Consider the following 22,656-nt stretch of genomic DNA (forward strand, 5'->3'; position numbering starts at 1 on the left):
CCCTGCTGGACATCATGTATACGAAAAGCCTGTTTATCTGAGCATAGAACTATTTTTAACATGTAAACACGAAATCGTTTTTCTACATTTTGGAAAAGACTCAAAGTTTGTCAGGAATGTACCTACGTGTAAATTAAAACTGGACTTTGCTTTGTTCTGCACTTGGCCAAGAACTTGTTCACTACTTTGGAACATCAGGTCACCAATGGCAACACTGCTTGTGATACATGAGTCGCCAGGAAAGCACTAGTATCCGTTGATGTTGTAGTTACCACATCCATGGTTATTCTCTATATGGGGTAGGCAGGGGATGACATTGTCTTCTCCTTTAGTTGGGCCCAAGTTTCACATATGAAATACTTTATTTATTTATTTATTTATTTATTTATTTATTTATATGTTTGTTCATTAAAAAAAATTTTTTTTTTAACGTTTATTTATTTGTGAGACAGAGAGGGACAGAGCATGAACAGGGGAGGGTCAGAGAGAGAGGGAGACACAGAATCGGAAATAGGCTCCAGGCTCTGAGCTGTCAGCACAGAGCCCGACGGCGGGGCTCGAACTCACAGACCGTGAGATCATGACCTGAGCCCAAGTCGGACGCTTAACCGACTGAGCCACCCAGGCGCCCCTATGTTTATTCATTTTTGAAAGATAGAGACAGAGCACAAGCAGGGGTGGGACAGAGAGAAAGGGGGACACAGAATCTGAAGCAGGCTCCAGGCTCCGAGCTCTCAGCACCAGAGCCCGACGCGGGGCTCAAACTCACGAACCACGAGATCATGACCTGAGCCGAAGTCGGACACTCAGCCGACTGAGCCACCCAGGCGCCCCACAAAATACTTTTTATTATCACTTACCTTTATTTCTCCTTTCTGTTGTTACAGTGAGAAAATTATATAGAGTTGTGGTCACTTTTGCCATGCATGATGTAGGGACATTACCCATGCATTTCCTTCCCAGGTAGTCCTGGGGGCTTGACCCTGAAAGGGTTGAGAACTGGTGTAACCATGATCGTTTCAAATGCTGGTGGTGAGGAGGGAACACTAAAACCTCCCCAGGATATTTTTTAAGTCTCCTCCCCACCTCTCCTATCCTACTTTCCAAAGCATGAAACAGGGGATCTACATGGGAGTTTCTTGCGGGGGAGGGGTCCAGAACGTGGCTCCCCAGTTAATGGGTGATGGAATTTGCACAAGAGCTGGGCAAAGGTGAAAGGGCCTGTCCTGCCCCAAATCCCTCATCCCTTCGCTCCGCTTCACTGATGCCTCCACCCCCTCCCCACTCCAGGCAGCTAACTTCCTCCAAACTCCGACCTCTTACTCTCTCTACTTAACTCTGGCCCAGGGCAGCCAAGACAAGAAGAAAGGCAGTCAGCATGAGCCGATCACACCCCCATCCCGTCCAACTCCAGTCTATGGGCCCCCAGGATGCCCTGGCCACACTGCCGCCACCACCACTCCCACCGCAGCCTGCTGTCCAAAATCCCTCCTCTCACCCTTGGGCCTCTCAGTGTGGGCCTCCTCCCTGGGGCCTCAGCTGTCTTCTGGCTCTGCAGGTAGGAGGCAGAGGTGTAGGAGTTAGTCCTAGCTGAAGGGGTGATGGCGGGGGGGGGGGGGGGGTCGGTGCGGGGCGGGGGAGGGGAGAGTAGGCGTGGCATGAGAAACCCTCAGGAAATAGGCATTTCCACCTGTTTCTGAAGACTCTCCTTCCCATTTCTTCTCCTGCAGCATATCTTGGTGCTGGCTTCTCTGCTCTGTGTCTCCCACTTGCTCCTGCTTCAAAATCTGCCCCAAGGAGAGCTCTCATATTCCCCTGCCCAACTCCTGGCCTCCAGCCTCTTTTCGTGTGGTGTGTCTACCACCCTGCAAATTTGGATAGGCAGCAGGTGAGGGGAACTCCCTGGAGAGAATGGGGCGGGTTCTTGCAAGCGTGTGTGTGTGTGTGTGTGTGTGTGTGTGTGTGTGTGTGTGTGTGTGTGTGTAGGAGTGGCCTGAGGAGTCCTTTTGGCTGCCACTTGTCTCTAGTAGCCAGGGCTGCTATTCCTACAGGCTGCCTCTTGTCCAGGCTCCGTCCTTAGAGTTCCTTGTCCCTGCTCTGGTGCTGACCAGCCAGAAGCTACCTCTGGCCATCCGGACACCTGGAAACTGTGAGCACATAGCAAGGGCACAGGGTGAGGGTGGAGTGGAGTGCCAGTCTGAGCCTCCAGACCTGGGTGGGCACAGGATTGAGAGTGGGCAGTGGTGGGAACTGCTAGGCTATGGGGTCTTGGAGTTGTGCCCCGGACCAGCAAGGACTGTAGAACAATGGGGCTCTGTCCCACTTACCTCTCTCCTCTCCACGCCCCCAACTTTCCCCAGCCTCCTTTGTGCTGCGCCTGTGTGGGGGGCCTGGCTGCCATGGCCTGGCGCTCCGGAACACTTCTCTCCGAGAGGTGAGTGCCTGGGGATGGCTAGCAGGAGGGCTGAAGGTGGTGCCAGGATGGAGGAGTTTCCTGTTTCCATTTGCTGGGGCCTGAGATGATCTGGGGGAGGGAGTTGGGACAGAGACCCACCCCCTGGGATTAGTTGAGAAGTCCAGACTGAGGTCAACTTGATGGAGCAGAATGCATCCTCTTTGTCTTTTTCTCGGCTTCTCCAGGTGTCCGGGGCTGTGGTGGTATCCGGGGTGCTGCAGGGCACGCTGGGGCTGTTGGGGAGTCCCGGCCATTTGTTCTCCCACTGTGGGCCCCTGGTGCTGGCCCCCAGCCTGGTGGTGGCAGGGTTCTCTGCCCACAGGGAGGTGTCCCTTTTCTGCTCTACTCACTGGGGACTGGCCTTGCTGTACGTAAGTCCTGAGGGGCATGGGGTGGTGACCAGTGGGCTGTGCGGGACTGGGGGAGGGCAGAGCAGCTGGCCCTACCCGATTCGGCACCCATCTGAGCAGGGACAATGCTTTGTGGATTTGGAATCCAGGACTTTTGCTGGGTTCATGTGGTCTCCCTGGCTTTTACACCGTGCCCTGCTGCCCCTCCAAGGTGTCCTCCTCCTTCTCTGGGATCCCTGTTAGGGAATTCTGCCCCTCCTCTACCTCCCTTACCCCCCTCAGGATGCCTGCTTCCTTTTGCTCCTAAAGCTCTTTCTCTCCCCTAGGCTTATCCTGGTCATGGTGATCTGTTCTCAGCACCTGGGCTCCTGCCAGTTACCTCGGTGCCCCTGGAGGCCAGCTTCAGCCTCCTCGCCTCACACTCACATTCCTGTCTTCCGGCTCCTCTCGGTATGTTGGGGTCTGGGAAGGGTGAGTTGAGGTGAGAAGGGCTGGCATGGAATGCTTGATTGGCCCGCTACCTTTTTGGTTTCTGTCTACCCCTCGAAGGCTGGCTCGGAAGGTTCTGGGGGAGAGGTTCTTTCCGGTCTCAATCTCGCCCCTCAGGTGCTGATACCAGTGGCCTGTGTGTGGATCATCTCTGCCCTTCTGGGGCTGAGCGTCATCCCCCCGGAGCTGTCTGCCTCCCCCAAGGCACCATGGATTTGGCTGCCTCACCCAGGTAGGTCTGCTCTTCATCCTTCAGCCTCTTACTCAAATCAAAGGTCTATTTCTTTGAACTCAAGATTTAGCGAATTTCATTTCTGAGTTAAATCCGGTGCTTTCTCAAAACACCCAGGGGGGAGAAATTGCCAGTCCGAAGGGCAATACCAGCCCCTCACCACAGGAGTTTTATTTAGTGTTAAGAGACATCTGCAAGCCCATCACTCCCTGTTAATAATCCTCATCTGATTTACACACTTATGCTACCTACCCTCACAAGCATTGGAGTTGGTGGCCCTACATATGAAGTTTGCTTTTGAGGCATTGTGTACAAAAGTTGTTCATTCGTCAACTTAATAGAAGTCTGTTGAGTGCTGATTATGTGCTGGGCATGTGATAGGGGACGTGGTGTTAAATATGACAGACGCAGTACCTGTACTCAGGAAGGTTACATCTGCTAGGGAATGCAGATACTAATTAAACAGTCACCCAAGTAAATTGAAAATTACATGTGGTAAGTGTAACAATGGGGAGATGCATTGTGTAATGACAGCTTATAACGGAGAATCTGACTTTACCAGAGAGATCAGGAAAACTGTTCTTGAGAAAGTGATCTTTGAGCTGAGATGTGAGAGGTGAGGAGGTGCTAACAAGGTGAAGGCAAGGGAGAAGAGCATTCTAGGTGGGGAGAGCAGTATGTGCAAAGGCCCTGTGGTAGCCAGCAACAAAGCAAGGACAAGGGCCTGAAACAAGGCCAGTGTTATCTGGAGTAAAGAGAGTAGGGCAGAGTGTGGTGGAAGATGAAGCCTTGTAGACCATGATAAAGGGATGAGTCCTTATCCTGAGTTTGTTGGTTCTGTCAGAAGACATTGTCTTCAAAGACAATGGGGTCTCAAGGATTCTTGTGGCGTAGGCCTTTGGAAGCAGGGGGATGCTCCAGACTTGAGTCTGACCCCAAGGTGGCTTTTTCTCCCTCCCCAGGTGAGTGGGACTGGCCCTTGCTGACACCCAGGGCTGTGGCTGCAGGCATCTCCATGGCTTTGGCAGCCTCCACCAGCTCCCTGGGCTGCTATGCCCTGTGTGGCCGGCTCCTGCAATTGCCTTCCCCACCTCCACATGCCTGCAATCGAGGGCTGAGCCTGGAGGGTCTGGGCAGTGTGCTGGCCGGGCTGTTGGGGAGCCCTCTGGGCACTGCATCCAGCTTCCCCAACGTGGGCACAGTGAGTCTTATCCAGGTATGTGGACAGGGGTGGGGGCAGGGGAGTGGAAGTACATGAGAGGGAAGGGAACTCACGCTGACTGGTTGCCATCTGTGTCCAGCATTCCGCCAGGCACGCCACCTCAATGATCTCATTTAGGGAGGTGCCTAGAAGTGGTAACGGCTAGGACCGTGAGGAAGACACTAAGTCACTACTAAACTCCCATACCTCCGACACGGTACCCTTGCTGGGGCATCTGGTGAGATCAAGTCACACAAAGTCCTTGCTCTCTTGGGCACTTCAGAGAGGGAGAGGCAGACAATTAAAAAAAAAAAAAAAAGTAAGATAGGTACAGAGTGTTAAGTGCTATCAAGAAAACAAAGCAGGTAAAAATTGAAAATAAACTCTTAAAAAAAAAGAAAAAGAAAATGAAGCAGGGTAGTAGGGGGATAGTGGTTGAGAAAAGGAGTGTCCTTTAAGTAGAGTGCTTCTCGGAAGGATCACATTTGAGTTGAGATCCAAATGATGAGAAGGGGCCAGCCAGGCAAAACTCTTGAAGAGGCGATCAAGGAGGTGGCTGTGTTTTCTAGCATCTCTGCTTCGCATAGGCTGGATCTCGGCGAGTGGCCCATCTGGTGGGACTGCTCTGCGTGGGGCTTGGGCTCTCCCCAAGGCTGGCCCAACTCCTCACCACCATCCCGCTGCCTGTACTTGGTGAGTGGATGTATCAGCAGGACTGGCATTGAACCAGTACCCCCCACCCCCACCCCAGGATGGCCAACTGGTTGCTTGTGGCTGGCCCCCTCTCTTTCTGAACAGCACCCCTGACCTACGGGGTGTCAGCTGTGGGTCAGCTGCCCTCATTTTCTCAGCCCAACATCTTGGCCTCTTGACTGGGCTTCCGACATAATGGGAAAATGAGCCTTTGGTTGTCTCTCTCCATCACAACCTGCCCCACCCTGCAATACTCTCTCCTTGCCAGCCCTTCCCAACCCCTTTGATTACTTCCCTACGAGACAGGTGGGGTGCTTGGGGTGACCCAGGCCGTGGTTCTGTCTACTGGATTCTCCAGCTTCCACCTGGCTGACATTGACTCTGGGCGGAACGTCTTCATTGTTGGCTTCTCCGTCTTCATGGCCCTGCTGCTTCCGAGATGGCTTCAGGAAGCCCCTGTGCTGAGCACAGGTGGGGGTGGGGATGGGAAGAGGAGTTGGACAGTACTGGGAAAGCAAGGGCTGGAGGCTGGAGGCTCTCTAGACTCCAGGTCCCACACCCTTTTCTGTGATTTGGTGTAAATAGTTCACCCATTCGTTTAGCAAATATTTATTGAGCACCAGGCTAGCCCCTTCGGATATAAAGGGGCCTCCAGATGTTACGGTCTAACAAAAGAGATGACATGTGTAGGAACGTAACAGGGAAAGGCTTAGATAAGGAGCTGGCTGGGGTGCTTGGCAGTGAGAAATGGTTTCTGCTTAAGATGATCCAAGTAAGTTTTACAGAAAAAGTTAACACTGAGCTGGTTTAAAGGGTCGTAACATTTGAACATATTTAGTGGGAGGAAGGTCATTTCTGGCGGGGGAACCGTCATAAACAAGGACATAGAAATAGGGTCATAGGGTATGTCTGAGGAGTAGCAAATACATTAGTTAGTGGAGCTTAGCAACTAGCAGTGGTACTCAATTGAGGATGATTTTGCCCCACAGGGAATATTTGACACTATCCAGAGATATTTTTGGCCATTACAAGCGGAAGAGGGGATTGTTATTGGCATTTAGTGGATAGAGGGATGATGCTAAATATCCTACAATGCACAGGACAGCCCCCCTCCATCAAAGAATTATCTGGCCCAAAATGTCAGTAGTACCGAGGTTGAGACAACCAGGGTACAGCATAGAATATAAGAAGTGGGAAGTAAGGTTGGGACTTTTAATACCAAGCTTTCCAGAGCCTGGAACTACCAAAGCATATTCAGAGGGCATGTGGATGCTCAGAAGACAGGATGATAGGCAGGGACCTTGTGCGAAGGGCCTGGGTGGGGGAACTAGAGAGTAGGGGTAAAAGGTGGGGGAGATGGGAAAAGATCTGTCCTTAGCCCAAGACTTAGATTTAGGTCTAGAAGTATGACCCATTGGCCTTGCATAGGATCAGAGTTCCCCTCCTGCCTGGCCCCAACTTTCTGTAGGCTGGAGCCCCTTGGATGTATTACTGCGCTCGCTGCTCACAGAGCCCATCTTCCTGGCAGGACTCTTGGGTTTCCTCTTAGAGAACACCATTCCTGGTAAGCTGAGGCCAAGCCCCAGCACTGGGGAGCAGCCCGGATGTTATCACTCCCTGGGTGGGGCAATAGCCTGACCAACCTTTCTTTTGCAGGCACAAGGCTTGAGCGAGGCCTAGGTCAAGGGCTGCCATCTCCTTTCTCTACCCAAGAGGCTCGGGTGCCTCAGAAATCCAGGGAGAAGGCTGCTAAAGAGTACCAACTTCCTTTCCCCACCCAAAATTGGTCTCCCTGTATCCCCCAGCCCCTCCGTTGCCTCTGCCCTCTGCCTGAAGACCCTAGGAATGAGGAAGGAGGGGCCTGTGAGCCAGGAGAGACAGCAGACTTGTTGCTTGGCTTTGGGGAGCAGTGTCCTGAGTCTAGCAGAGAACTTAGGTCCCAGTGATTACCAGGACTCCTACCCCTGTCCTGGTTAGTTTAGCCCTATCTCCCAGCTTGCTGTGAGAGTCAGCTCCCAGGCTCTAATTTCTCCTAGGAAGAAGGTGTGTGTGTGTGTGTGTGTGTGTGTGTGTGTGTGTGTGTGTGAGAGAGAGAGAGAGAGAGAAATGGACCCACCTAAAGGTCTCACTTCCCAATAGGTGTGTTGCCTTTCCTTCTCTTAATTAGGCCTAACTGTTCCCGGCAGGGGCCATGGTTTAGTGGACCAGGAATGAATGAATGAGATTTTGTATGTGAACTATCTATAGTCGAACCCCAGCATTCACTTAACAAATATTTATTGAGGGCCTCCCATGTGCAAGGTCTTGGAACTACAGATATGGAGAACACAGGGCCCCTGCCTTCTTAAGGTACCTACCATTTAAAAAGCCTTATGTAGGGGCACCTGGGTGGCTCAGTCGGATAAGTGTCCAACTCTTGACTTTGGCTCAGGCACCGTGTAGGGCTCCGTGCTGAGCGTGGAGCCTGCTTGGGATTCTCTCTCTCTGCCTCTCCCCCTGCTTGTGTGCTCTCTCTAAATAAATAAACATTAAAAAAAAAAAAGACCTATGTAATTATTAATTAAAATCCAAGCCAGAAGGCAGACTGTATTAAAGATTAAAACAATGCTATGGGAGCAAAAGAGAAGAAACAGTTAATTCTGATTGTGGATCGTGGCAAAGGCCTTATGGAAGATGCAGCACTGAGGCTGGCCTTGACGAGAAGACTCTGGTTGTGGAAAGCGGATGGGGAGAATATGTCAGGCTCAGGCATGCAGCTGAAGCAAAACCGTAAACTGTACAAAGTACAAGATGAGTTGAGGGATTTCAAGTTTCTCCGTGGTGATGGAGCAGAAGTATGGGGGTAAAAATGGAAGGAGAAATGAGACAGGAGAGGTAAAGGATGAGGTCAGACCATGGGATTTATGCATGGAAGAATCATCTCTGAAACAACTTGAGTGCTGGTGAGGATCAGAGAAATTAGTGAAGTTCAATTTCCTCATTTTATTAAAACAAAAAAGGGGGGGGCTGGAAAAGTAGGGGAGGGAAGTGACCTGAGTTTATTGAAGGGTCCAAATCCTGGGACCCCTCTCCCGCACCTCATCTGCCACTCTTCCTACTCGGCCAGCGCGATTCCGAGGGGCGCCACTACTACTCCACTTTCCCAGCAGCGGGTCCAGCGGCCCTTTTCCCGCTCTCCCCGAGCGGCGGCCCCCCAGCTCGCTTTCTTCTGCCGCGAGGACCCAGATGCCCCGCCCACGTCGGGCCTCGGCCCCGCCCCTAGGTCCCGAAAGGCCTCTACTCTAGGCCTTTCGGTTTGCGCGGTCTGCAGAGAGGACGGTGGGAGCTCTCGCGGCCGCTCACGGTAGGTGGTGTCGGGTTCGAATCAGGGCCGAGGCCTCAGCCGCAGCCAGGCGGCGAGGGTTCCCCCGGGATCCCGCCGGCGTGCCGGGAGCCGCGCGCGGCCCGAGTGCTGCGGCAGGCCTCCGTGGGTGGGCGGGGCGCGTGCGCAGCGCGTGCGCAGCCCGCCTTCCGGTGGCGAGGCGGGTTTGTGTGGCTACTGGTTGGCGGGCTCCTCGGAGCTGCAAAGCGGCCGGTGGTCGGTTTTGTTACCCCCGAGGGGTCCCGAGCCGCGCCTCGGTGCAGCCACAGCTGTCAAAGTGGAGAGGCAGACGGCGAAGTCCCTTGCGGCGAGGGCGGATGGAAACTACGTCAGGCGACTCCTGGGGTGGGGCTGTGGTAAAGGAAGCCAGGGTTGGTCCCCACGGAGGGACGGGGCGTGGCCCAACCCGGACGGTGGCTGGGGCCTTGCTGCCCTCTGCAGGATGGCGGGGGAGCTGCGCGGAGAGAGAGGCTGGGCCGAGGGGCGGGACTCGGTGCGGACCCGGGTTCTCAGACTACCTACCGCACCTGACTGTCGGCGCTCCTAAGCGTCATTCAAGAATAATAAATGGATGAATCTTGTTAACATGAAGGTTAAAGAGGGCTTTGAAGGGGGTGGGGGGGAGGTGGGGAAAGATAAGATTCAGAGGCCTTGAACTCCATAGGACGCGCGTGGTGGGAGCATTGCCAATCCCAGGTCTGGTGCTGAATGTCTCAGACCTTCCTATGGGGCCTCTTGATCCTGAGCACGTTTTTTTTTTTTTAATTTAAAAAAATGTTTATTTATTTTTGAGAGAGAGGGAGAAAGTGACAGAGCGCGAGCAGGGGAGGGGCAGAGAGAGAGGGAGACAGAAAATCCGAAGCAGGCTCAGGCTCTGAGCTGAGCTCTCAGCGTAGACCCCAGTATGGGGCTGGAACCTATGAACTGTGAGATCCTGACCTGAGCGAAGTCTGTGGCTTTAACCAACTGAGCCACCCGTGTGCCCCATACCCTGAGCGCATTTTAGACTCCTCTCCCACCCCCAAACAAGACAGAAAACAACTATACAGTTTGAGGGTTTTGAGCTTCCAGGCTTTCTGAAGTGTTAGGCAAGGAGAATCAACCCAATTTTGGCACTCTTAGAGGGTGCACTGAAGGGCTTGGTGACTTCACTTGTTCACTTGACTTTGTGACCTTTGGCAATGTGGAACTCTGGTCTAGTGAGGGCTAGCTTAATCATTCCAAGATCTCCTCCCTGTGGGAGCGGCAGATGGGAAGTGACTGCAGTCCCATCCTCCAAACACAAGGCTGCTGCAAATAAAAATCACAAAATATATTTACTTTTCACCTAACTATTGACTGTACAAATTAAGTTTTGTTACAAGACCCCACTTCAAAAGCGAGGTTATGGTTGTAAGAATAATGGCTTAGACTGTGATGGAAATGACAGGAGGAATAGAGCCATGTTAATCATGTTAATGAAATCCAAGGAATTTCATTATTTCCTTTATATTCTAAGACGACTTCCTCACTTCACTTTGTATTTATAGACTGAAATAATGAAGGAAATTGTATCACTTTTTTTTTTTTTTTTTTTTACCCACAGGAAAAATGACCAGACTTCCTGTAAAGTAACCATAGTTACAGAACATCTACTAAGTTAAGACTACAAATTTAGTTGTTGAACTAGAAAAGTTGGTTTCCAGGAGTTCCAGGATATACAGCAGGGCATGACAGTGCCTTGGGTTGGGGATCTGGGGGGATGAGTGAAATGGAAATTAATGAATTGTCTCTACCTCTGTGAAATGCTGTGCCTTGTGTTTATGACTTCTTAGTCACCCACATTCTTCTCGAAATGGGATTTGGGGCTTTTTTGTTTGCTTCTGGACAAACAAAAGAGTTTATTAGGTCTGTATATGTGTGTCATTGATCCCTTTGAGAATTTGACGTAGCTGTGGACTTCTTCCTCCCAAATGGCTATACGCATGTTTGCATAGATTATGCATATAATTTCAGAGGATTCACAAGCACAGACGCTAGATTAAGAATCCCTGTGTTGAGGAATGTTTGTATGTGTATATAAATGTGTATGTATGTATATGTATATGTTTATATGTATGTATATATGTATTTAGAGAATATAAATATATATTTGAAATTCTGAGAGTTTCTAGAGTTTTATTTCTAGATAATGATCAAATAATTTGAACTTCCTGCTCATGACACTTACGACTTATGATGTTTTATAAGACAAGAATTACTTCTCTTCTAGAAGTTCTGGGACAGGGTAGCATTGATGTTTTTATTAGGAATGTGATAAAGATGCAACAAGAGGGGCGCCCAGGTGGCTCAGTCGGTTGGGCGTCCGACTTCGGCTCAGGTCACGATCTCACGGTCCGTGAGTTCAAGCCCCGAGTCGGGCTCTGTGCTGACAGCTCGGAGCCTGGAGCCTGCTTCGGATTCTGTGTCTCTCTCCCTCTCTGCCCCTCCCCTGCTCAAGCTCTGTCTCTGTCTCTCTCAAAAATAAATAAACATTAAAAAAAGAAAAAAGATGTAACAAGAATGGTTCAGGTTTCCACATTAAGTTATATTGTTAGCAAGCAGAAATACTCATACCAATATGCCAAGGCTTGAACACTATGGAAGAAAGATATTTTATGCCCTTTAGGAACTTAATTAAAAAAAAATTCTAAATAGATTTGTAGTGGCCAGGAGGTAGTAAGGTTGTCCAGCTGGTTACATGTGGGGCAGGGGATGGGAGTGGGGGGGTTGTGTGGGGGGGGGGAGGGGGAGGATTTAAGTCCGTGCCGTCTGTCTTATGAGGGAGGAGTCTTTCACAAGGCTTATTTGATATAGAGCTTTTGAGTGGTGCCCCCACCCCCAGGCCTGCAGTACCCCGGGGCACTTTCCTAAATTAAGACTTTACCGCAGATGGAGGAACTGGAGCAAGGTCTGTTGATGCAGCCATGGGCGTGGCTGCCACTCGCCGAGAACTCCCTCTTGGTCAAGGCTTATATCACCAAGCAGGGCTATGCCTTGCTGGTTTCAGATCTGCAACAGGTGTGGCATGAACAGGTGGATGCTAGTGTGGTCAGCCAGAGAGCCAAGGTAAGTGTGACAAGAAGTCCTGCGGTGGGGCGGTCGTGGGTATGATTTCTGTCTCAGTGGAGGTCAGGGTACATTCACACCAACCAGCGTACTGGCCTGTAGGTTGCCAAGGGAGGTCGGGTCAGGTTGAGACAGTTCCAATGAGTGTCCTGCACTTCTACCCAAAGCCCTGGGATCTTTCCATTTGGTTGTACGTGTGTTAGTTTCTGCACGGCACGCAGTACACGCACGATCGTGAAGGAGGCCAGTTGCTCTCTCTTTTTGTTTTCTTCTTTCCTGTTCCTGTGTCTTTTTTCCCTCCCTTCTTCTCATGCCCACTGTCTTCATGTTAATGAGCTTTCCTTTGCTGTTACGGAGTGGGGAGTCAGTTTCCTTTTAGTAGTCTCACTCTGTACGACCCCTGCTGTCTTTTTAGGAGCTGAACAAGCGCCTGACTGCCCCCCCTGCAGCTTTTCTCTGTCATTTGGATGATCTGCTTCGGCCATTGTTGAAGGACACTGCTTGCCCTGGCAAAGCTACCTTTTCCTGTGATCATGTGGACGAGGCAATGATACTACGGGTGCAGAGTGAGCTCTCTGGTCTCCCCTTTTATTGGAATTTCCACTGCATCCTAGCTAACCCTTCCCTGGTGAGTGCAATTCAGATATGGGGTGGGGAAGGGGAATGCCAGCTGCTTTGAAATGAATCTTTAGGTGCTTTTATTTTTTTTGTGGACTCCATTTGAAATTCTTGTCCAGTTGGAAAACTTTCCTTGACTAGACAGAAGGCAAAATGGATTCTTGACTGGTGTATCCTTTACTTGCAGAGTTTGGGTTTACCTGCTTTATTGTATGTCTTTATTCATTGCTTTATTTATTCAACATTTATTAGGTGTTTACTATGGGCTAAAGAGCCCATAGTTGGGTGTCTAGATCTAACACAATATAGCCTATTCCTGGAGTACATAATCTAGTGAGAAGACAGACAGAAAATGGGATAAAGTATGGTAAATTCTCTGACTGAGGTAAGCTCAGGATGATCAAAGGTCCGAAAAACCTTTTTTGGAAAGATAGTTTCTGAGCTGATTTTGAAGGTGAGCAGGAAGTAATTGGGAGAAGATCAGGAGGTCATTCTAGGCCAGAGTGTATTTTGAGAAACAGGGAGATATAGAAGTGTGGGCAAGTGGGGGAACTTCATGACTGCCGGGAGTTGTGGGAAATGAGGTGGGCAGTGACCAGATTTTGAAGGATTCTAATGAGTTTGGATTTTATCCTAAATGCAACAGGGATACACTGAAAAACTTTAAGCAGGGGTTTAACATGATCCAATTTGTAATTTATCAAGATCAGCTTGGCAACAGGGCAGAGTATGTAGTGTCATGTACCTTTCTGAACCCTTCTTGTCACTTAATCCTCACCGCTGCCCTGCAAGGTAAGTATTCTTATCCCTGTTTTCAGAGTAGGAAGCTGAGATCGAAGGCAGTCCCGAGTCATCCAGCTTATAAATGAATGAGCTGGAATTTTACTCCCAGGTAGGTCTGATTCAAGAGCCCATTTTCAGCTACTAGGAAGGTAATGTTCTTTGCTCACTTGTAGCTTTCTAGGCCCTAAGAGCTTTTATTAGGAATTAGCTTGAGAGTAAACACTAAACTTGTTTGCAGGAATTACTGCCACTGGTCCCTTCTACCCTTTTATATAAACGGCTTGTTTCAGTCAGTAGCATTAGAGGCTTGCGTCTTCTAAGGGAGGTCTCAGGGTGTAGGTTTATCAGCAGAAGGACCTGAAGACAAGTGGGCATCATTTCCTATAGCCCCTCTTTAGTTTTCCGGAGATGATGTGATGCTTTGGCATCAACAGAGTGGATGTGACAAAGTGCTTTTTGAGAAGCTCTTCTCTCATGTGTTTAAAAAAAATTTTTTTTTAATGTTTATTTATTTTTGAGAGAGAGAGAGAGAGAGATAGAACGTGATCAGGGGAGGGGAGAGAGATGGAGACACAGAATCTGAAGCAGGCTCCAGGCTCTGAGCTCACAGCACAGAGCCCAAGACAGAGCTCCAACTCACAAACCGCAAGTAGATCATGACGTGAGCCAAAGTCAGATGCTTAACTGTGTGAGCCACCCAGGCGCCCCATTGATCTAGAATCCAGTAAAGCTGGGCTTGGGTGCTGCGGAGAACTACTTCTCATTCACCTCAGACTTTCTTAAAAATTTTTTAATGTTTATTTATTTTTGAGAGAGAGAGACAGAGTGCGAGTCGGGGGAGGGGCAGAGAGAGGGGGAGACACAGAATCTGAAGCAGGTTCCAGGCTCCGAGCTGTCAGCCCAGAGCCTGACGACGGGCTCGAACTCATGAACTGTGAGATCATGACCTGATCTGAAGTCACTCGCTTAACTGACTGAGCCACTCAGGCGCCTCTCATCTCAGACTTTCTAAGGTCCATAAGCAGTGCTTAGCAGGTAGCAGTCATTGATATCTGTTGTTTTTAATTGAAATTTTTGATGAAAATTTCCATCTTTCTTTAGACGTCGCTCTTTTGTTCAAAACCCTGTTAACTTTTTCTAAGTAACACCAGGGGGCACTGTTCCCTTGATAATGCCTGTTCCGGGACCAAAACATTAAGGCTGCCTTTGGGAAGCGCCAGCTATAGCTAGTCTCATTTTGCATCACACAGCCCTAGAAATTCAGAAGAGTGAGATTTCGGAGGCAGGTCTCCTAGGAGGCTGGTGGGCTCAAATGTTTTTGTTTTTTGTTTTTTCTCCCTGAAAGAATAAAGAGCACTTACATAATGATATTAGAATGGAAAATACTATGTGAAGGGAAAACTAGCTGTTGTAGGCAAATTTCTCTAATTGGGCAGCTGCAATAAGGAAAGAAGCATTAGTGTTTGGAGTGGAATCAGTCCTGACTGGCCACAGGGAGACGTGAGTATGGATCAGTTGGTGAACAATAGTGCTTTAAGGTAAAATGATATATTTATTATTAAAAAAAGAAGAAGCATGCCATCCCAGGGAAACCCCTGAGCCTGAGGAGGCTTTACAGGGAAAAAGTTAGAGCCAGTGGACACTGTCAAGGGTGTAGGCGGATACTATTTCAGGCTCGTGTGTGTGTCTGTGAGGTCACACAGTCATAATTTTTGTTTGTTACTCATTGTTGTGATAGTTTTTATTTCATTTTTTTTCAATGAGTAATTCATGCAAAAGACAAACATTTCAAATAGCATTTAAAGGTCTAGTGTGAAAAAATAGGTCTTTCTACTCCTTTTTCTAGTCGCTCCTTTTCCTTCTTTAAAGCAACTACGGATGCCATCTTGTGAATTCTTAAAGCTATACGTAGGTTTGCATATATGTAAGTATGTACATACTCACTCAGTCAAATACGTATCTGGGTGTGTGTGTGTGCATTTTCACAAATGGCAGCGTGCTATCCACATAATCCATCACTTAATTCTAGAACTTAGAAATCATTCATAGCAATATATTGAGAAGATCTGCCTTAATATTCTTTAATGGTAACAGAGTTTTATTTAATGAATATATCAACATGTATTTAATTGATATGCTACTAGTAGACTCTTAAGTTGTTTCCGTTCTTTTGTTGTTATGCCTGGTGACTGTCCTTGTATTTGCTTTTCCTATGTGTAAACGTATGAGTAAACTAGCAGTGGAATAGCTAAATCGAGGAATATTTGTAATTTTACTCTTGCTCACATAATGCCAAATTGTCTTCCAGAGAGATTACGCAGCTTAACTCCTACTAGTCATGCAGGAGAACAGGAGGGTACAACACAGGATGTTCACACTAATGACTTAATAGTTCTCAAGGCTCTGCGGGATATCATGGAATATGTAGGGCTTTGGGTCACCGCTTTCTAGCCCCTTTCTGCTTCCAGCCAACTCCCTTTATCCCTTCTTCCTTCGTTCTTCCTAGTATCTAATGTAACTTTTTAATTTTTATTTTTACTTATTTTGAGAGAGAGACAGAGAGAGCAAGCAGGGGAAGGGCAAAGAGAGAGAGGGGGAGAGGGAGAGAGAATATCTCAAGCAGACTCTGCCCTGACGGAGCCTGCACTCCAACTCATGAACCCTGAGATCACGACCTGAGCTGAAATCAAGAGTCAGACGCTTAATTGACTGAGCCACCCAGTTGCCCCAATAATTGAATTTTTATGAGACTTGGTTTCTTCATCTCTAAAGGGGAGATGCCAGTCACAGCCTTACTATGGAATCGTGAAGAGTAAATCGAGAACATATGTAATATTACTGAACTTTTAGCATTATAGCGGACCTGTGAGAGCAAATACTCTGACTCCGTAATTTTCCCTTGAAAAAGATAAGGACCTTGAAGGTGCTTGGGATTAAGCCATTTTCACATCTAGGTGCTCTCAGAACCAGAGCTGGAATCTAGATGTCATTCCCAGTGTGTTGCGCTCTTCACTATATCCAAACCTGATAGAATTCATCTCGGGATTGATAACTGCCATTCTGCTCTCCTGCCTCTGACTTGTAAATATTTCAATGGGAAATATGAAGACATCGGGGGAAGTTATAAGTAGCTTTTCCTCTGGAAAAGATCGGCAGCTCCTGCCTCTATATCCACCACACTTCCTGACCTCCTTAACTGTTGTGAGCTCTTTGAGGGCAGAAGCCTCAAAGGGTCAGAGTATGTATGAGGCACACAGTAGTTATTTGTTGAATTGACTTATTGAACTCCTTCTCTTCATATATTGTTGTCTGTAAATGAAGAGATGGGGTGTTCCTGACCTCCTGAAGTACTTCAAGATTTTTCCTTATAGTATCTGTGGATTTGCTCTGAAATCTGTTACTTCAGCCACATGCCTTGTCATACTTATCTATATTAGTGTTCATCTAACTTTGAAATGAGTTATACCCTGATAATCCAGAGTGGTGTAACCCAATCTTAGGAAATTGTTGGAGAAATTGAAATATTTACTGATAAAAAGTTTAATTTTTTTTTTTTTTTTTGCTATGTAGACATTAGAGTCTGATAGATCATTTCAGGTGCTTGGTATGGTATTACCATATTTAATTAGAACATGGCATTGGTTAAAAACAGTTTCTCATTGTGTTTCATGTTGTTATATTTACTACCACTCAAAGAAATTGCTATTAAGGTGGATTCCCAGAAAGAGGCTGGTTATTACGTTAGGAGTTTCTGTTATTTATTTATTTTTTAATTAATTAATTAAAATTTTTTTATTTAATTTTTTTAATGTTTATTTATTTTTGAGAGAGAGAAACAGAGATAGAACATGAGTAGAGGAGGGGCAGAGAGAGAGGGAGACACAGAATCTGAAGCAGGTTCCAGGCTCTGAGCTGTCAGCACAGAGCCCGACACGGGACTCAAACCCGCGAACCATGAGATCATGGCCTGAGCCGAAGTCAGATACTTAACTGACTGAGCCACCCAGGCTCCCCAGGAGTTTCTGTTATTTGAAGGCTGTTACCAGATGGATGGTGACACCGTTTGGTTACCAGTTGTAATTACTTTCACTTCAACCCCTGCAAACATTGACTTACTTTCATACAAGTATTCACCTATTTTTCCTCCTAATCTACCTTGAACAGGACCAAACCTAAGAAAATAATTCTTAGGAAAGAGGGTTGGGTCTAGAGCAGATTAATTTTCCCGAGGCAGAACTTCTGCCACATTTTGAACAGTACTTCCTGGAGGCTTAAGTTTATCCGAAGGACCTGAACTGAGAAACAGGACCAGGTTGGGATGTACTGTGTGATGGAAAGAAGTGACTGGTATTTACAGCTAGACTTGATTTCTGGCCTTCCACTCTGTGTCTTGGGTCCTGGTGCTGGTACAAAAGCTGCTGCCACTAACCCTTGTTACCTATGCCTCCCCACCCCACCCCCCCATCTCTTCTCCTAATTTGTCCTTAGAGAAAGGTGGGGGTTGGTGTACTACGGCCAGTGGGCCACCTCTGGCTTGCTGCCTATTTTTCAGAAGTTACACTGGAACCCCAGCACCCTGATGTATTACACGTTGTCTGTGGGTGCTTTCCTGCTACAATAGCAGAATTGACTATTGTGACAGGGACTGCATGAGCCACAGAGCTGAAAATACTGACTACCTGGCTCATACAGAAAATGTTGCTGACCTCTGATCTAGGGCATTTCTTCTTAGTGCCTCCTTTAGCTCATCTGCTTGGCGGTAGGGAGAGGAACTCTGATAGCATGCACTAGCCACAGAGAGATGATTGATTTTAGCTTTTTTCTTTGGCTATGGCTTTCTCCTTTCTAAAGCTACTGAATACCTTGCGTAGGTGAATTAAATGATTTTTCTATATAGCTGTATATTATCATGTGACAATACCATCTTAGCTGCTCGGTGGCGTGGCTGTGCTCATGTCCTTCTTATCTCTTGTTAAGAGCAAGGTGTGCTAGTCGGTTTATTCCTTCCCAGGCTGGCCTCTTGGTGACTGGCTGGCTTCTGTTACTGTGACCTGAGACTTTGGTGCATTTGTGGGAGCAAATTGAAACTCTGGGCTCATTCTGGGCTATCGGCAGCCCTGAAATGGCTCGTAATCAGTGTCTGGGTTTAATCTGAGACTGACCCAAGGCTCTCTACTCTCTGTTGGTTTTTGTCTTCTGTTATACGCCAGCTAGCTCACTCTGTTTAAGCCACACCTACTTTCCTGAAGGTTACTTGGGTTTCCGCTTTTGTCCCTCAGTCTCTGAGGAGAATTGAGGCAACACCAACCTCTTCCTCTGTCACATCCTTCTCTTTATTTTCTTCTTTTTTAAACAAATTTTAAGTTTATTTCTTTATTTTGAGAGAGAGAAAGAGAGACAAAAAGAGAGAGAGCATGAGTGGAGGAGGGACAGATAGGGAGAGAAAGAGAATCCTAAGCAGGCTCAGTGCTGTAAGCATGGAGCCCAAAGTGGGGCTTGAACTCACAAACCGTGAGATCATGAGCTAAGCTGAAATCAAGAGATGATGCTTAACTGCCTGAGCCACCCAGGCACCCCACGTCCTTCTCTTTAAATTGCCACTCCAGGTTATCTGTCCCTGTGTTCTCCTCTATTCTTCCCATCCTTTTATCCGTGCTGCGAAGAAAACCCTTGAACTTCTTTCACATACCTATTTAATTATTTTATTACTGTATTTGTGTAGATGGATTGCTTGCCTATGAAACTGTAAGTCCCTGTGAAAACATTTATTTTTCAATATTTTTTCTAGTTCCTAATATAGTGTTAGGGAGTACTCTGTAAGTGTCTGTTGGCTGATGGACGTCTCTTCTATGAAAGGTCTCCCAGCATTTGATTCGTCCTCTCATGGGCATGAGCCTGGCCTTGCAATGCCAAGGGAGGGAGCTAGCAACCTTGCTTCGAATGAAAGATCTGGAGATCCAGGACTACCAGGAGAGTGGGGCTGTGCTGAGCCGAGGTGAGAGGGTATTCTTTGGGGGTGTTGCGAGGGGAATGGTTCAGATGGTCAAAGGGCCTCAGAAAAGGGGAGAGTCGTTTGCATTAGAGGTGGGTTTCCCTGGGGAGATGCTGACCAGATGCTGGGTGACACTTCTCTCTGCCTTGAGGACTTGGCTGGTGTCCAGTAGCCATAGAAGCTGTAACTGAGTCCAGCCATGGCCTAGGTTATGGCAAGGGGGGACTTTGGAAAAGGGCCAACAGCTCTATACAAAATTGTACGAGGGCAACACAGACTTGGGACCTTGGGAAGTGCTAGAGTTTCAGCTTCAGAATAAAAACTCAGTTTGACCTTTGTCTTCGTGGCAGGAAAAACTCCTAAGAGCACATGCTGCCACCGAACGTGTCCTGTGTGGCTAATCACCCTTTCCTCCTCCTGTTTGCTCACACACTCTCATCCCTTCTCCTGCTGGACTCTGGGTGTTGCATGTTTGTGCTCGTTCCCAAGAAATCTTGGGCTCTGTTTCTTTTCCTTCTCACAGTCAAGAAGCTCATCCTAAGACTAATATTTCTTTTCTGTATCCCTTCTTATTACAGATCGGCTGAAGACAGAGCCATTTGAAGAAAATTCCTTCTTGGAACAATTTATGGTAGAGGTAGTGTATGCAACAATAAGAACTTTCTTTTTCCTTGTGCAACTTTGCTTTATTTTCTCACGCGTTTTGGGTGTTAGCTCGCTTGCATGGTTGGGAAGTCCTTTCTCTGAAAAAGGTGCCTAGAGAAAATCTGATAAAACTTGAGACGCACATTGGGGAAGATAGGGTGAAATAGGGGGCAAGAATATAAAAGGCGAAAGTGGGCTGGTTAACATTTGTAAAACATCTCTGTTAATGTAGGGATTTCATTTGGAATTCTCTAACCTTGGAAAGTTTGGTTGACCAGTTGATAAATTTTTGCTTGTTGAGATCAGATCGCAGGTCTGGATTATAGGGTGGGGGGCTAGTTATTATTACTTGTCCAGGCCCCTTCAACATCCCGCAGCAGAGGAAGGTGAAAAGCACAGGGCTACCATTTGGGAACTGTCTTGTGGGCACAGTAGGCTGTGGAAAATCACAGTGTTTATACAAGGGGACTGGCAAAGGAATGAATGGGGAGTAGATAATTGTGGCCTGTCAGAAGCTCCTGCCTAGGTTTCCCTTCTAAGGATTGAGCTTGGCCAAAAGAAACATCTATTAAATGCCAAACAGGGGGGGTATTAATAATAGTGACCTTTGATAATAACAGTCAATATTGATCTTCTCCTTCTCTAACTCTTTTGGGACTGGTTAGTTGTACAGTGAGTACCTTAGTATTATTGCCCTGTTTTCTAATTATATGTGTTACCCAAGTTGGTACTTTACTATGTAAGCAAATAATGCTATTATAATATTGCGTTCTGTATAGATTATTCATATTTTTGTCTTGTCATCTAGGCTAATTTGTAAACTCTTTGTGGACAGGGACGGTGACTCATATTTCTTTTGAACATGAAATTAATGTTTTTCACAGGGCTAGGCCTAAAGCAGGTGTTCTTGACTTGGAACCTTCTGTTCTGCCTCTGTGCATTGGCCAAGCCAAGACGCCATGATGCTTGGGGTCTTAACACTAAGAGCAAAAAATGCGAGTTGAGTGCTCAGTCCACCGACTGAAGCAATTTAACTCTGGAGAAGAAGGAAAGCATGTACTGTTGAGTCCTGAAGCAGAGGAGATTTCAAGTCTTTATGGGGAAAGAGAGACCATTACACTTGCCACAGAGAGATTTCCTAGGCCATTTTTCTGCCAGATAGCTTCCTCTGTCCATAAGTGTAGGTATTAAGGAGGTTAACACAGGCCGGGGGTGACATGCTAATTCCCTGCTTCAGCCCCTTAGTTAAACAATACAAACCTTCGTCTTAGCCCAGCAGAGAGGTCCCTTCCTGATCTAGTGCCCACATACTTATCCATCTTGATTTCTTAACATTTTTCTTTATGAACCTTATACTTCAGTGACAGACCATGACTTTGAATTGCCAAAGTGCCTTTCTTCAGCCTTAATGTCTTGGCATACATTGTTCCCTTAATCTATAATGCCCAACGCCCTGGCCTTATCTACCTTGTAAACTTCTATTAATCTTTGAAGTGTCAGCTTTGGCTTCTTTGGGAGACCTTTCCAGACTCTCCTTGTAAAGATAGTCCTTCTTCCCGCCACCATAGTACCTTGGTTCCTACCTCTGTTTTACCACTTACAGCTTTGTGATATTACCGTTTATATGTCTGCAAGACTATGCCTTTCTCCTCCATTGATCTGTGGACAATTTGAGGACAAGGACTGTGTTGTATGCTTTTCTGTATCCCCAGCACTGAACAGAGTGCCTAGGAGTCATAGGTTCTCACTAAGTTTGTGGATGAAGATGTTGGAAAATCCGTGCTAGGGGAATTTCATGAAAAGTGTGGCGGTGTGGCCTGTGCATACAGTGCTGCTTGTGAGACCTATATTTGGGGTATTCAGTTATTCTCTTGGTTTATTTTGCAGCTTCAGGTAAATCAGTACTCAGAGCCTCCATTTACTCATTTGTAAACTTGGAAGCTCCTCTTTTCCTTGCTTTGGGGTGGGGGCAATCCTGCAGAATCAAATGAGAAAGCATGGAGAGTCCTGGTGCCAACCCAGGAAGAATATTGGTGTTTTGGAACCAATTACTTCAGGAATACTGGTCTTCTAAGTACTGGGTGGATCACACCCAAACCACATAGACTTACGGAATTTTATATATCTGCAAAGGAGCTGAGAGACAAGTGGCTGTAGCTTTCCATTTCATAGATTAAGAAATTGGGCCCCAGAGAGGTTAAATGACTTGCCTAAGGTTCTGTAGCTGTAGCTGTATGTTTAGGACCGCCTACATTTCTTATCTGGGATCATCCCTATTTTGTTTTGCCACGCTAACTGGCTGTATACACCAATTAGAGGAGAGTTAAGGGCTAGGACAATGTGGAATTCTTGTGACCTCTGGGATCACTGAATGTCCTGCATAGCCGCTAGAACCCGTTTCCTAACGGGACTGCAGAATTTCTTAGGGCCACTGTACCTTTTCAGTTACTCTTCTTGCCTGGGGTCCTACAAACAGGACACAGAAGGGTCATGGGGTCACCCAAGACAGCTGAAAGGATGTGCCATCAAAATAAGCAACATAGGAAGATAAACAAACCGGGGACAGAGAGCTCGGGATGAAGGTAGAGGGGGGCCACGGCTGATGTCAGAGGGCCATGCGGTCAGTGGCTAGGGTCTGTTTTTCCTAGTTCTAGGCTAGAGGCCGTAGAGATAGAGCACAGAGGGCAGTAGGGCAGGGAAGTTTCTAGGAGACTAAGGCCAGGAAAAATATTTAAGGGTTGAACAGGGGT

The 22,656-nt window shown here is 47.4% G+C and overlaps 2 protein-coding genes across 10 annotated transcripts in view; both read left to right on the plus strand.

Moving 5' to 3' along the window:
- The first annotated feature begins 495 nt into the window (after positions 1 to 495).
- On the plus strand, positions 496 to 7,955 carry SLC23A3 (solute carrier family 23 member 3). Of its 5 annotated transcripts, XM_058704374.1 has the most exons (12): positions 982 to 1,558; positions 1,731 to 1,888; positions 2,052 to 2,149; positions 2,361 to 2,434; positions 2,641 to 2,822; positions 3,132 to 3,255; positions 3,412 to 3,526; positions 4,489 to 4,742; positions 5,315 to 5,420; positions 5,727 to 5,891; positions 6,889 to 6,984; positions 7,077 to 7,955. In XM_058704374.1, the coding sequence occupies exons 1-12, from the start codon at positions 1,379 to 1,381 to the stop codon at positions 7,364 to 7,366; spliced, it is 1,842 nt and encodes a 613-aa protein (XP_058560357.1). In that variant the 5' UTR covers positions 982 to 1,378; the 3' UTR covers positions 7,367 to 7,955. The 5 variants fall into 5 exon arrangements, with proteins under 5 accessions (XP_058560387.1, XP_058560357.1, XP_058560378.1 ...); XM_058704404.1 differs by lacking the exon at positions 4,489 to 4,742 and having other exon boundaries at positions 496 to 1,558; positions 3,163 to 3,255; positions 3,481 to 3,526; XM_058704388.1 differs by lacking the exon at positions 2,361 to 2,434 and having other exon boundaries at positions 983 to 1,558; positions 2,778 to 2,826.
- A 504-nt stretch (positions 7,956 to 8,459) lies between these two features.
- Positions 8,460 to 22,656, plus strand: part of NHEJ1 (non-homologous end joining factor 1) — an 81,875-nt gene continuing 67,678 nt past the window's right edge. Inside the window, exons 1-5 of one of the 5 annotated variants that reach the window (XM_058704425.1) lie at positions 8,460 to 8,763; positions 11,692 to 11,868; positions 12,284 to 12,496; positions 19,126 to 19,264; positions 19,840 to 19,898. In XM_058704425.1, the coding sequence (XP_058560408.1) occupies positions 11,692 to 11,868; positions 12,284 to 12,496; positions 19,126 to 19,264; positions 19,840 to 19,898 (588 nt within the window). In that variant the 5' untranslated portion in view covers positions 8,460 to 8,763. Of the gene's footprint in view, positions 8,764 to 8,927; positions 9,127 to 9,190; positions 9,374 to 11,691; positions 11,869 to 12,283; positions 12,497 to 19,125; positions 19,265 to 19,839; positions 19,899 to 22,656 lie in introns of those variants that run through there. The other 4 variants (XM_058704434.1, XM_058704454.1, XM_058704443.1 and 1 more) reach the window with 4 other exon arrangements.

The sequence above is a fragment of the Neofelis nebulosa genome, chromosome 2 (assembly GCF_028018385.1).
Source record: "Neofelis nebulosa isolate mNeoNeb1 chromosome 2, mNeoNeb1.pri, whole genome shotgun sequence".
In the NCBI taxonomy this organism is placed as follows: domain Eukaryota; kingdom Metazoa; phylum Chordata; class Mammalia; order Carnivora; family Felidae; genus Neofelis; species Neofelis nebulosa.

Coding starts and splice junctions, on each gene's coding strand:
- SLC23A3 (XM_058704374.1), top strand. CDS start 1,379: ATGAGCCGATCACACCCCCATCCCGTCCAACTCCAGTCTATGGGCCCC. Junction 2,823..3,131: donor CACTGGGGACTGGCCTTGCT/GTACGTAAGTCC, acceptor TCTCTCCCCTAG/GCTTATCCTGGTCATGGTGA. Junction 4,743..5,314: donor GCACAGTGAGTCTTATCCAG/GTATGTGGACAG, acceptor TGCTTCGCATAG/GCTGGATCTCGGCGAGTGGC.